Source organism: Danio rerio, chromosome 5, assembly GCF_052040795.2.
Source record: "Danio rerio strain M-AB ecotype USA chromosome 5, GRCz13ab, whole genome shotgun sequence".
NCBI classification, from domain to species: Eukaryota; Metazoa; Chordata; class Actinopteri; order Cypriniformes; family Danionidae; genus Danio; species Danio rerio.
The window spans coordinates 74480998-74494449 of NC_141025.1; the positions used below are offsets into that span (position 1 = coordinate 74480998).

Genomic DNA, 13452 nt, shown 5'->3' on the forward strand with positions numbered 1-13452 from the left:
TAAACAGTGTAAAATAACACAATTATATAATAAGTAGTGCTTTACTATACATTGCTATATATTGAAAGTAATAGGCGAGTTCACTCGGTTATGTACCTTTATGATATCGTTGTTGTGTTTTCAAACATATGTGGGTAATTCTTAAACCACGGGTACTTTTGTCCTTTCATCATATATCCAAAAATATTTATAATTTTGTTCAAATTTCTCTTTCTTTGTCAAACTAACAATAAAACCTACAGAAAAATATTGACTACCTTTCTATCATATATTTTTCATTTTATTCAACCTCCTTTTAGATGTCAAAAAAACTTCAACAATGAAAATAACATTTTAAAAGATTATTTATCTGGTGTCTATTAATGTTTCTTAATGAAGCACTAGTGAAATAAGTTAAATATTTAATAGTTATTAATGTGAGATTATCAATATTATTTTGTAAACAAAACATAGCTGTGGCACAGTATCAGTGTCATTTCCAGCTCAACACTGTAATGTCGCTTTACAAAGTTTGTGTGAGATTATTTAGGTGGTTTCTCTGAAAATTAATAGTGACATCTGAGAACATCTTCAAGATGGAGGGAATTTACATTTTCATCAACAATAATTGAAAAATATTCAAGGTAAAAATTGCTTGATAAGGAAAAACATTTATTCTGTGTCATTTCCGAACATGTTTTACCTTCAAAGATGCTTTTAAAAACCAAACTAAATGAAGGTAAATAAGAGTGTTTTGTAGACATGAAAGGCTATCTTTCATTTTTTTCACAATAAACTGTAGACATGTCATTTCCACCACTGTCATTTCCATCACCACACACATTTAAAAAATATTTAAAAAGTTCTCATCACACATTAAAAGTGTATTCACAATGTACAAATTCAGTTTATTTATTTTCTAATAAGCTCTTAACCGAATTAATATTACATTTTAGAGAGTGACAGGTGTACAGCTCAGCATACAACTAATTTATTTCATTGACAAATGTATAATTATTATTATTATATATAGTGGAAAGATTGGTTAAACTAAATACAAAAATAATGTTTGACGGCCATCATTTATTTCATTTTTGAAAGCTGTAAATTGAAATGTGCTGGAATTGACATTTGTTCAGTTCACGATGGAAAAAAATGTTTCTCTTCTTATCTAAGTTTGTCCTCCTACAGTTCTTAAAACTAGACAAACTGTTTAAACTTATGAGGCTATGTCACGTTAATTTTGAACAAGTTTTTTTTTACTCAACTTCACAAGTGCCCGTAGTTGAAGAATTGCCCATGTACACAATATACTGTTTAAAAAGTCTTTTCGCACACAAAAAATAAATCTATTTGATCATAAACTGGCCTAAAGTACAAACATTAGAAACTATTACAATGTGAACGAACTCCTAATTGAATACATACTATTTTAATAAACAATATGATCCGAAATCATTGTAATATCTCATTTAAGCAGAAAACTGTATCAGTGCATCAAAAGTAGTAGTCTATTAAACAAATAATCCTGAAATGTGTAGGCCTATATCTTGGTTTTCACAGAAATATACAGCACCAATTGTAATGATATTATGGTAACTGTAATTAATAACTGTGGACAAAAAGCATTACAATTAGATTTTGTGTGTTTCAATCAGGGGACAAAAAAGTAAAATCATATCTGAAACACTACACGCTGGCGACACCTGCTGGTCGAACCTGTGTAAGAACAATAACGACAGCCCATATTTATTGAGATCCTGATTGAGACACGCATCACAAACAAATTACATATATATACGTCAATAATCAAACAACTGATTTGTTATTATACATAATATGTATGTAAAACAAACAATTTTACAAGAAAATGTTCACCAAGTGTATCTCAGATCATTGGATATTGTGGGGCTGTCTTGACTGACGCGTCTCTTAGGGTGCTTTCACACCTACACTTTTGTTTCGGAACGTGTCTCGTTTGCCCAGTTAGCGCGGTTCGATTGGCATATGTGAACAGGTCAATCGCGCTCTGTCCCGCGCCAAAGTAATCGCTCCGAGATCGCTTGAATGAGGTGGTCTCGGCTCGATTGAAACGAACCCTGGAGCGGTTCGATTGTAGTGAGAAAGCGATCCGAGCGCGGTTATATCACAGTGTTTTATGGATATGTAATAGGCTTACGGCTATATGAAGAGAGAATTATGAGTAGGGCGGGAAATTTCGCGAGTCTCCGGATGCCCGCAAACGAGTGGTGATCTCCCGGTAATCTCGCGTCTCCCTCCCGGTCCTCAAATAGGCATCGTCGCGCACCCTTCTCACCCCTCCCCACCCCATCTCTCCTCAGACACGTCACGCGCGCACCCTGTCAATCACCACCAAACCACCACCTCTCCTGACAGCTGAGCGGGACGCTGCAAAATAAACCCTGACACTCTGACCAATGTAAGGAGAGTTTACTCGCACGTGACTTGTTTTAGCTCTTTTGGTCCGATTAGAAACTTTGCAGTGTGAAAGCGAACCGCTCCAAGAGCAAAGAGCAACAATGTAACAATTGTAATCTGTTTCGGAACAACTGAATCGATTCACAGGTGTGAAAGCACCCTTAGTATCGCACGGAGGTTGGGGACAGTACCTCTGGACTGGGCAACTGGGGTGGTGGTTCCCATTTTTAAGAAAGGGGACCGGAGGGCGTGCTCCAACTATAGGGGATCACACTCCTCAGCCTCCCTGGGAAAGTCTATGCCAGGGTACTGGAGAAGAGGATCCGGCTGATGTTGAACCTAGGATTCAGGAGGAACAATGCGGTTTTTTCGTCCGGGCCGTGCCACACTGGACTAGCTCTATACTCTCACTAGGGTGCTCGAGGATTTATGGGATTATGCCCAACAAGTCCACTTGTGTTTTTGTGGACTTGGAGAAGGCATTCGACCGTGTCCCTTGTGGCATTCTGTGGAGGGTACTGTGGGAATTTGGGGTCGGAGGCGTTTGTTAAGGGCCGTCTCGTCGCTGTATGAACAGTTTGCTTCGCATTGCCAGCAAAAAGTCAGACTTGTTTCCAGTGCATGTTTGGCTCCGGCAGGGCTGCCCTTTGTCACCAATTCTGTTCATAACTTTTATGAACAGAATTTCAAGGTGCAGCCTTGGGCTGGAGGGGGTCTGGTTTGGGGACCACAAGATTTCATCTCTGGTATAAGCAGATGATGTCGTTGTTTTGGCTTCTTCGAACATGGACCTTCAGCATACTCTGGGGCGGTTTGCTGCCGAGTGTGACGCAGCTGAGATGAGTATCAGCATCTTCAAGTCCGAGGCCATGATGCTCCACCGGAAAAAGGTGGTTTCCCATCTCCATCACCTGGGAGAAGCTCGGAGTAGAGCCGCTGCTCCTCCACATCAAGAGAAGTCAGCTGAGGTGGGTCGGGCATCTGTTTCGGATGCCTCCAGGACGCCTACCTAGGGAGGTGTTCCAGGCATGGAACACCGGGAGGAGGCCTCGGGGAATACCCAGGACATGCGGGAGGGACAATGTCTCTAGGCTGGCCTGGGAACACCTCGGGATCCCCCCGGAAGAGCTGGAGGAAGTGTCTGGGGAGAGGGAAGTCAAGGGTTCTCTCATAAGACTGCTGCCCCCGCGACCCAGCCCCTGGATAAGCGCATGAAAATGATGATGATGAACGTACAATTGTTTGCCACTCAAGCTTTAGAGACTACTAAACATCACTCACTATTGTTCCATTACATAGGCTTGTTTGTTGTTAAAAAATCTAAGATGGAACTTGTAAACCAACAATCCTCATCGCTTACTCGTATTAAATTTGTTCTAAGCTTTTTTTTGCTTTCCTTTGTTGAGCTCTAAAATAAGATGTATGTATAAGAAGTATGGTGAAAGTAGCCGTTAGCATCTATAGTAGAAACAAAAATGCTATGGTAGCCAATGGCTGTTTTCCCCCAACATTCTTCAGTACATTATCCTTTGTGTTCAACAGAAGAAAGTAACTCGAATAGGTTCTGAACAAGTGGTAGATGATGAAATTATGACAATTTTAAATTTTTGGGTGAACTATCCCTTTGAAACGGTGGTAATCTGAAGTAGTTTTGAACTTTTTTGAGCATGTACTTGGAACTCTTTAAACCATAGGTCTCAAACTCGATTCCTGGAGGGCCACAGCTCTGCACAGTTTTGCTCCAACCCTAATCAAACACAGCTAGATCTCACTAATCAGGGTGTTCAAGACTACTAGAGACTATTAAGCAGGTGTGAGTTGAGGATAGTTGGAGCTAAAAATTTGCAGAGCTACCGGCTCTGCACATTTTCCATGTCTCTTTAACCAAACACGCCTGATTCAGATCATCAGCTCATTAGCTAAGGCTGAAAGACCTGTAATGACTATGAGACAATCCAAAACATGCAGTGCTGGTGGTCCTCCAGGAACGTGGTTGAGAAACACTGCTATAAAGAATAAAAGAGCATTCACAAAGGTACTTTTCAAGTGAACAAACACTGCAAAAATGCTTTTTTCACGGAAAACATCTTGTTTTTTTAGTCAAAATATCTAAACATTTATTTTAAATCAAGAAGCATTTTCTTGATATGCATCAATATATATATATATATATATATATATATATATATATATATATATATATATATATATATATATATATATATATATATATATATATATATATATATATATTCAGCAACATTAAGTCACAATCAAGTGAATTTTTCCCCTTAAAACATGCTCAATAATCTGCCAATGTGAGATAAATCAAATAATCTGACTTCAAATTGAAAATAATATCATTTTAGCAGATTATTTTGCTTGTTTAAGAAAAAACTCGCTCAATTTAGACTCAATTTTGCTTCTTGATTTAAGAATTTTTCAATATTTGGACTAGAAACAAGTCAAAAACATGAATATTTTTACAGCATGAACCCCCTTTTCCTCTTAACAGTTATTCAGTGCAATGAAGTCCTTAAACAGATGACTAGGCTAAAATAATATTCAAAATCCCTCATGTTCATAATTTAACTATGGTCGGCATGTTAGAAATAAGAAAGCGAACACTGTTATACCAACCTTTTGAAAACCAAGTTTATTGTGAATCACTGCTTCATCATTTATCAGAAAGTTTCATGTTTAAAAACAATGTCTGGCTTTGAGAAGAGCGAAATAGCCCTGGTGCGTTTCCTACAGACAGTTAAGGATGCTCTTCAGGCCCGTACACATTAATAGAGCAGCACATTAGCATTAATATACAACAAGTGTTTTCTTTATGCACTTAAAAGAGTTTCTGAAGTTTATTTCCAAAAGATTTACCCCATTTGACCTTTACACAAATAAACATCTCACAAACAACCTTTGAAACATTACTGGACAACTTCATACAGACCAGATCCTCAAACAAAAACAGTAAGATGAGCTTTCTTTTTGTTTCGCAATTCTGTATTTGGGCCAACATTTCTGAATAGATAATGATCAAAATATGCTTATTATTAACTTTTTCTTCTTGTTGTTGAGAAATGATGACAATTTCACCACCGTAGAATAACTTACTCTTTATATTAATACTTTTCTTACAGTATCCAAACTGTTTGATGCATAAAAAGGCTTTTTATGAGGGCTTGAGAAGTCCATCCTCCAATCCACTAGAGGTCAGAAGACCAAATATCTGAAATCAAGCCTACAAGGGACGTTTTCAGCTTATAACCACCATATAGAGCAGTGTTTCTCAACCACGTTCCTCAAAGAGCACCGGATAAGCACATTTTCCGTGTCTCTTTAACCAAACACACCTGATTCAGATCATCAGCTCATTAGCTGAGGCTGAAGGACCTGTAATGAGTGTGACAGACAACGAAGACATCCAATGCTGGTGGTCCTCCAGGAACATGGTTGAACACTGATATAAAGAATAAAAGAGCATTCACAAAGGTACTTTTCAAGTGAACAAGCACTATTTTTTTTACTTAAAATGTCTTTTAAGTCAAAATATCTAAAAATTCTCAAATCAAGAAGCATTTTCTTGATATGAAACTAAATTTAGTAATATTTTCAGCAATATTAAGTCACAATCAAGTGAGTTTTTCCCTTAAAACATGCCAAATCATCTGCTAATGTGTGGCAAGTCAAATAATTTCCTTTCAAATTGAAAACAATATTATTTTAGCAGATTATTTTATTTGTTTTAAGGAAAAACTTGCTTAATTTTGACAATTTTGCTTCTTGATTTAAGAAATTTTCAATATTTGGACTAGAATCAAGTCAAAAACATGAATATTTTAACAGCATGAACCCCCTTTTCCTCCTAACAGTCATTCGGTGCAATAAAAGCAGGTACAAATCGCCCACTGATGCTAACTTTAAAGTGACCGAAAGGTTTAGGCGTATATGGCGAAGTGAAAAACCACACCCGAAAAACTCACAATAGTCTTTTTTTTGTGCACTCTTTGATTCAAGGCATAGTATTGCATGTGTAAATGCTGCGGGATCATGGAAGCGACCCTAGAAAGTTTGATCGTCGTTGCAGGAGTCTGTCCAGTGGCCGAACACCTCACAGATGTCGCAGTATGGTCTTTCGTCATTGGGACTGCCGTGGTAGGTGGTGTGCGGCGGGGAATCCTCCATCTGGTCCTGGGTGGGACAGTCTTCAGTGTCGTGCAGGTCAAAGCAGTCGCAAATGTCACAGAAGAGACGGGGAGGAGGCTTCTTTTTAATGGCCGGCTCGGTGTGACTATGTAAGAAAAGACGAGGGGTTTTCATTTAATATCCTTATTATTCATACAGGCGAGGTCAGAATTATTAGCACTCCTGTTTTATAGATTTTTCCCAATTTTGGTTACATTTTTTCAGCACATTTCTAATTATAATAGTTTTTAAAACTCATTTCTAATTGATGATTTATTTTATGTTTGCCATGATGACAGTAAATAATATCTGACAAGATATTTTTCAAGATACTAGTATTCAGCTTGAAGTGACATTTAAAGGCTTAATTAGGTTAATTAGGTAAGTTAGGGTAATTGGGGAAGTCATTGTATAATGATGGTTTGTTCTGTAGACAAACAAAACAAATATTGCTTAAGGGGGCTAATAATATTAACCCTAAAATGGCTTTAAAAAATTTAAAAGCTGCTTTTATTCTAGCCGAAATAAAACAAATGAGACTTTCTTCAAAAAAAAAAAAAAAACAAGCAATAAAAATAAGACATACTGTGAAAAATTCCCGTTAATTTTGGAAATATTAAAAATATTAATAATAATAAAAATAAAAAAAACAGATTAATGTTGCACTGGTATATTTGTGAGAAAAGCCACAATGTGACTCAAAATGATCGATTATTATTTTATGCCAAAAATCATTATTAAATTATTTATTTTTGCAGCACTTTTATTTATTTAAATTCTATATATACAGTTGCAATCAGAATTATTAGCCTCCTGAATTATTAGCCCCAGTTTGATTTTTCCCCAAATTTATGTTAAACGGAGAGCAGATTTTCTCAGCACATTTCTAAACATATTAGTTTTAATAACTCATCTCTATTAACTGATTTATTTTATCTTTGCTATGATGACAGTAAATAATATTTAACTAGAAATTTTTCAAGACACTTCTATACAGCTTAAAGTGACATTTAAAGGCTTAACTAGGTTAATTAGGCAAGTTAGAGTAATTAGGCAAGTTATCGTCACCTTCTAGGGCTTAGTGGCCACATACGTGGACAACATATTTTAGGTCTAATGTGGCTATTTAAAACACTTTGAATGTTTTATATTTTGTTACAGACATACAGTGTCATCCTGCAACTGTTTTGCAGCATATGAAATATCCCAAACATTATTTTTAACTGTCCAAAATAGGCAAATTTTTAAATTTGCTTTAAAAAGCATTCCGGAAAAAGTTTTATGTAAATTCGGACCACGAGTCCACATATATGGACATCATTTTTCTCTAAAAGTACATCATATCAAAAGATGATACTTAGGTTTTATTCTAATTAGGTTCCAATAAGCCCAAAAAGCAAAAAGAAATTTAAAAATGCATGTAAAAAACACTTTGGGCCTTAAGAGGTTATAATGATGGTTTGTTGTATAGATCAGTGGTTCTCAAACTTTTTTCATAAAGTACCACCTCAGAAAATAATAGTCTCTCCAAGTACCACCAAAATGAGCAGTATTGAAATACAGTAGCGTAGTAGGCCCAGTAAAGCAGCTACAACTCTGCACAGTTAAAAAAACATGGCAGATAAACTCAGAAATATAGGCTAAATGTCATGAATGGCATATTATATACATAATTTTTGAAATATATGTGGCGTGTACATGACATTTCATTCCTCCGCATACCACTAGAAGGAAGCCCGCGTACCACTAGTGGTACACGTACCACAGTTTGAGAACCACTGGTATAGATAATCAAAAAAACATATAGCTTAGAGGGGCTAATATTATTGACCTTAAAATGTTTAATACTCATGAATGAGTTAAATAAAAACAAACAGACCTGTTGTTACGGCTGTCCATTTCAGCTGCACCGTTTCCATTGAGCGCTGCTTCGGCCATCTTCTCTAGCTTAGATTTTAGGTCTTCATTCTTCCGTTGCAGTTCCACAATGACCGAGTTCAGGAACTCAACCTTCCAAACAAATAACAATAAAGTAGTTAATTTGCGTTAAAGTGTTTAAAAATGGCAATTATTAATTCACAGTTCAAAATCATCTTAGAAACCAATAGAAATCCCATTCTTGTTGTTTTAAGAATAAACTATGGCAATTATGTATTACTTTAATAAATAAAAGTTTTTTAATTTACCTCAACTTAATTTATATCAATAAAAAATAACCAAACTGCACTGACAGTAACATTTTATTGACAGCAAGAGGCATCATTTTACCAGCGTTACCATGACAACACAGTTGATCTACTGCAAGCAGCAAGAACAAGTATACTACATACAATGTCCTCCTGTCAAGCCAATATTTAAGAAGACTCATTTTTTTCCAGTGAGCATGTGCAGTTCATGCATAGATAAGTAGACGTGTACTTGAGCGGAATGTCCACAGGGGAGAATATTGAGCTATTTTGAGCATTGAATTATTTTACACATTATGTACAGTAGGCAACAATAACACTAGACAATACATACACTGATGATAAATACGAGACAAAATCATCAGTCTTGCATGAAACATGGCCTTAAATTAGTTTGGCCTGTATGCGTTTTATTTTTTACTCAGCGTTGATAGCCATTGAACTGCATTGTATGTTTCACTAAGTATAATGATTTCAGTTAAAGGGCACCTATTTTACCCCTTTTTCAAGATTTAGGATTCGTCTTTTATGTCTTCAGAATGTGTTAAGTTTCAGCTCAAAACACCCATCTGATTATTTATTATAGCTTTCAAAATATTGGATTTTGTTTTGGTGGCCTGTGCCCACCATTCCTCCATGCCTGTCAGAGTGTTTCCGTCTTCATCTCCGTCAGATAAACAGTACAGTGAAAGACGAAGGAAGCAGATCACACTTAACATTTGTGAGAAACACTACAGTAAGAACTTTCCCAATGATTATTTGATGTATTTGTTGTGGAGTTAATTCAAGCCTTTCTGCAATGATGAGTCACACACAATGTCGTTACAAAGTTCCCGCGCACACACACACAGACAAACACACACACAGCACGCGTTTAACTTTGCATTGTTTTTGCACGGCAATTGTGACGAGATGCACGTTAATATCCACTGCTGTATGGACATCCATTATGTTAATGTACAAAATAAACCTGATTTAACACTCACAAACCGTGGTTGAAGCGTCTTCGTGAATTGTGTGGACACGCGGTTGTGGTGATAAAGACGGTAAATTCACTGCAATTCATTACAAACCTGCTTTTAAAAATGGTTTAAACTTGTAAAATTCATTCTTGATCACATTTGATGATGATTGATGATCACAGAGTGCTGAACAGATCTTTTAATCCCAGTTGCTTTGCAAACGTCCTGTGTTGTTATGATTTTACACGTTATTACGGAGACATGTTAATACGCGACTGTCAATCAACTCAGTGGGCGGGGACGTCAAGTTGCAGTCAGCCTCAAAATGAGAGGGATTTGGATCCTATTTTAACATCAGAAAATAAAAATATAATTAAAAAAAAATCTTATTGTGTTTCTGTCACTTCAGTATGGCTGTGGACACATTACACACACAGTTCTGTCCAAACAGCTCACAAAAGATGATTTTCATCATTGGCGCCCTTTAAAAAAACATCTTTAATTTTTAAATGTTGAATGACTATAAACTCAAAGTTCTCAAAAATAAGTAAAACTTTTTTTGTAATGTATTTTAAGACAACAGAATACATTTCAAACATTTCTAAAGTGTTTTACGCTGACACTTTAAATGAGGCTTTTTATAAATGAGGAAAAGTTTACAGATGGAAAAACACTCGGCGTACCTGATGCTCAGCATTCTCCTTTGCCTCCTTCCACATTCTTAAGGCAGAATCATCTGGATGGCACATAAACAAGCAAATATGTAATGCATATTAAACATATTAATAAGGATTAAACGTTAAAGATAGACTTTTAAGCTAAGAGACACTTGCTTATGTGCAAACACAGAGATTTAAACAAAAATAAATGCACTGTGTGTGTTCTCCTAATGAAATAGTCAAGACAATGTTTTTAAAATATTGACTTTCATATAACCACATTTAAAAATGTAAACACATTAAATCTTATTAAAGCACCCTTTTAATATAAAACTCCTTTAAAGGGGTTCACCTAAAAATTGTAATTCTGTCATAATTTCACTTCTAAACTTGTCTGAGGATGCTTTCACACCTGTGAATCGATTCATTTGTTCCGAGACAGGGATTCAAATTGTTACATTGTTGCTCTTTGCGCAGTTCGCTTTCAAACGGCAAAGTTTCTAAATGAACCAAAAGAGCTAAAACAAGTCACATGTGAGTAAACTCTCCTTACATTGGTCAGAGTTTCAGGGTTTATTTTGCAGAATCCCACTCAGCTGTCAGGGGGATGGTAGTGGTTTGGTGGTGTTTGACAAGGGTGCGCGCGATGTGTCTGAAGAGCGAGGAGGGTGTAAGAGGCTAAATTATCATATGCATTTGTTTATATGACAAAACATGTCTTTTCGACTCAAGAAGGTCCATACTGACTACAAAGGCAGATACTGATAAGATCAGGGCCTGTTGTGTGGACTTTGGGGGTTTTATGATGTGGTCACATGTTGATTGGTCAGTTTGAATGTCTCAGCATTGGTGGTCACGATGTCAAGAAAGATACAAAATAGGTGGTAAACTCTGGCTCTCTCTCTTTTCCTGGCCTGCTTCTCTCCTGCTCTGCTCCTCTCCTTCTGTGGAGTTTATCTTCTCTGACTCTACTGCAATCAGGCTTTTGGGCCTGCTCTCTTTGTCTCTCTCTCCCTCCCTCCGTGTCTCTCCTTCTACCTCTGGTAACTTTAATTTTACATTTAAGCTGGGTACAATTTATACCATATGCTTTATCAATTCATATTTTATCAATTCATACAGTATTTTGTTATTAATTCAGTTGTAACCATAGAGAATTATTGTCATTAAATCATTTCATTTTCAAGTGTTTGTGAATTACTTTTGATTTAACGTTAACATTTAATTGTTCCATATAGCAATACAATACAATCACATAATATCAACGCTCTCCCACATTTATAGCTATTAATACTGCCCTTATTTTCGTTTTTAGTATGAGATTGCAGAAGAATGGTTTGACTAGAAATGTACAGTTTTTACCATCATGCTGATCACTTTTTAGTCGCTCGGCAGAACTACAGTTCAAACCGCTGTGGTTTAAAGACCATTCTTACAAGGGATGCGGTGGGGAGGGTGCACAACATATTTAAAGACCGGGAGGGAGACCCACAATTTCCGGGAGATTATCACTCATTTGCGGGCAACCGGGAGTCTCTGTGCATTTGCGGGAGACTCACGAAACTTCTGGAAGACCTGGGATGTCTGTTGAATGACCTCTCGCCCTACTCATCATTCTCACTTCATATAGCCGTATGCCTATTACATATCCATAATACACCGTGATATATCCGGGCTCAGATTATATCGCTTTCTCACTACAATCGATCCACTCCAGAGTTCGTTTCAATCGAGCCGAGACCACCGCATTCAAGCGATCTCGGAGCGATTGTTTTGGCACGGATCTGAGCGCTATTGCTGGATTCACATATGCCAAACGAACCGCGCTAACTGGCCAAACGAGACCGGTTCCGAAACAAAAGTCTAGTTGTGAAAGCACCCTGAGTTTCTTTCTTCTGTTGAATGCAAAAAAAGATCTTTTGAAGAAAGCTGAAAACCTGTGGCATCCATAGTATTTGTTTTCCTACTATGGAAGTCAGTTGTTGGGTTTTTACCCTTCTTCAAAATTTCTTTTCTTTTTTTTGCGTTTAACAGAAAAAAGAAACTCAAAGTGGTTTAGAACTACGTGTCGGTAAATAAATGAGTAAATGTTCATTGTTGGGTGAACTAACCATTTAATATAAGCTATAAAATCATGTGTAGTGCTGTACCTGAGGCGTTATCTCCTTTGCTGGGGATCTGAGCGTCGGCTAAACTCCTCTCCAGACCCTTCAGTCGCTCCTGAAGCTGAATATTCTCACTCTTTTGAGATTTGAGACTGGACTGCAGCGTCTGTGTCTGATCCCGCAGACCACCCATCTGCACGCGACCCACACCAGAAGAACTGAGCAAAAAACAGTAACGTGCACTCACACACTCAAAAAACCCAAAGCGACTGTTACCTCGTTTCTCATAGAGTCTAGCTCTTTGTCCTTTTCTGAGATCAAGGCACTCTGGGTTTGAAGAGATTGCTGAAGTGCTGCTTTCTCCTTTTCCGTTTCTTTCGTTAAAGTGCTTTCCCTGTGCAGAAGACAGACCGCAGGTTCATGTTCAAGTTTAGTTACAGTGGGGGAGGTAAGTATTGAACACTTCACCATTTTACTCAGAAAACATATTTCTAAAAGTTCTGTTGACTCGAAATTTTCACCAGATGTTGGTAAGAACCAAAGAAATCCATATTTGCAAACAAACTAATTACTTTGTGTAAAAGAATTAAATGACACAAGGAAAAATGATTGAACACATGAAGAAAGGGAGGTGTAGAAAGCCAGTGAAAGCCCAGACAGCAGTTGAAATCTCTCAGTAGTTCAGCAACCCTCTGCCCTTCCTCAGTGTAAATGAATATCAGCTGCTTCAGTCCAACATCTACATTAGCAGGAGGATGAAGATGAAACCAGGGTGGACATTTCAGCAAGACAATGATCCAAAACACAGCCAAGGAAACTCGCAAATGCTTTCAGAGAAAGAAAATCAAGCTGTAAAATGGCCCAACCAATTACCTGACTTGAATCCAATAGAAAATCCAAAAAAAAAAAAAAAAAAGCTCAATTTTGATAGTTG

At 37.0% G+C, this 13452-nt stretch overlaps 1 protein-coding gene across 5 annotated transcripts in view; it reads right to left on the reverse strand.

Moving 5' to 3' along the window:
- Positions 1-5059: 5059 nt before the first annotated feature.
- Positions 5060-13452, reverse strand: part of clip1a (CAP-GLY domain containing linker protein 1a) — a 70635-nt gene continuing 62242 nt past the window's right edge. For all 5 annotated transcript variants that reach the window (XM_087254312.1, XM_087254311.1, XM_087254310.1 and 2 more), the window contains 5 exons: positions 12795-12912; positions 12564-12711; positions 10438-10490; positions 8486-8616; positions 5060-6712 (listed from right to left, as the gene is read on the reverse strand). In XM_087254312.1, coding sequence (XP_087110438.1) covers positions 6484-6712; positions 8486-8616; positions 10438-10490; positions 12564-12711; positions 12795-12912 — 679 coding nt within the window. In that variant the 3' untranslated portion in view covers positions 5060-6483. The remainder of the gene's footprint in view (positions 6713-8485; positions 8617-10437; positions 10491-12563; positions 12712-12794; positions 12913-13452) is intronic.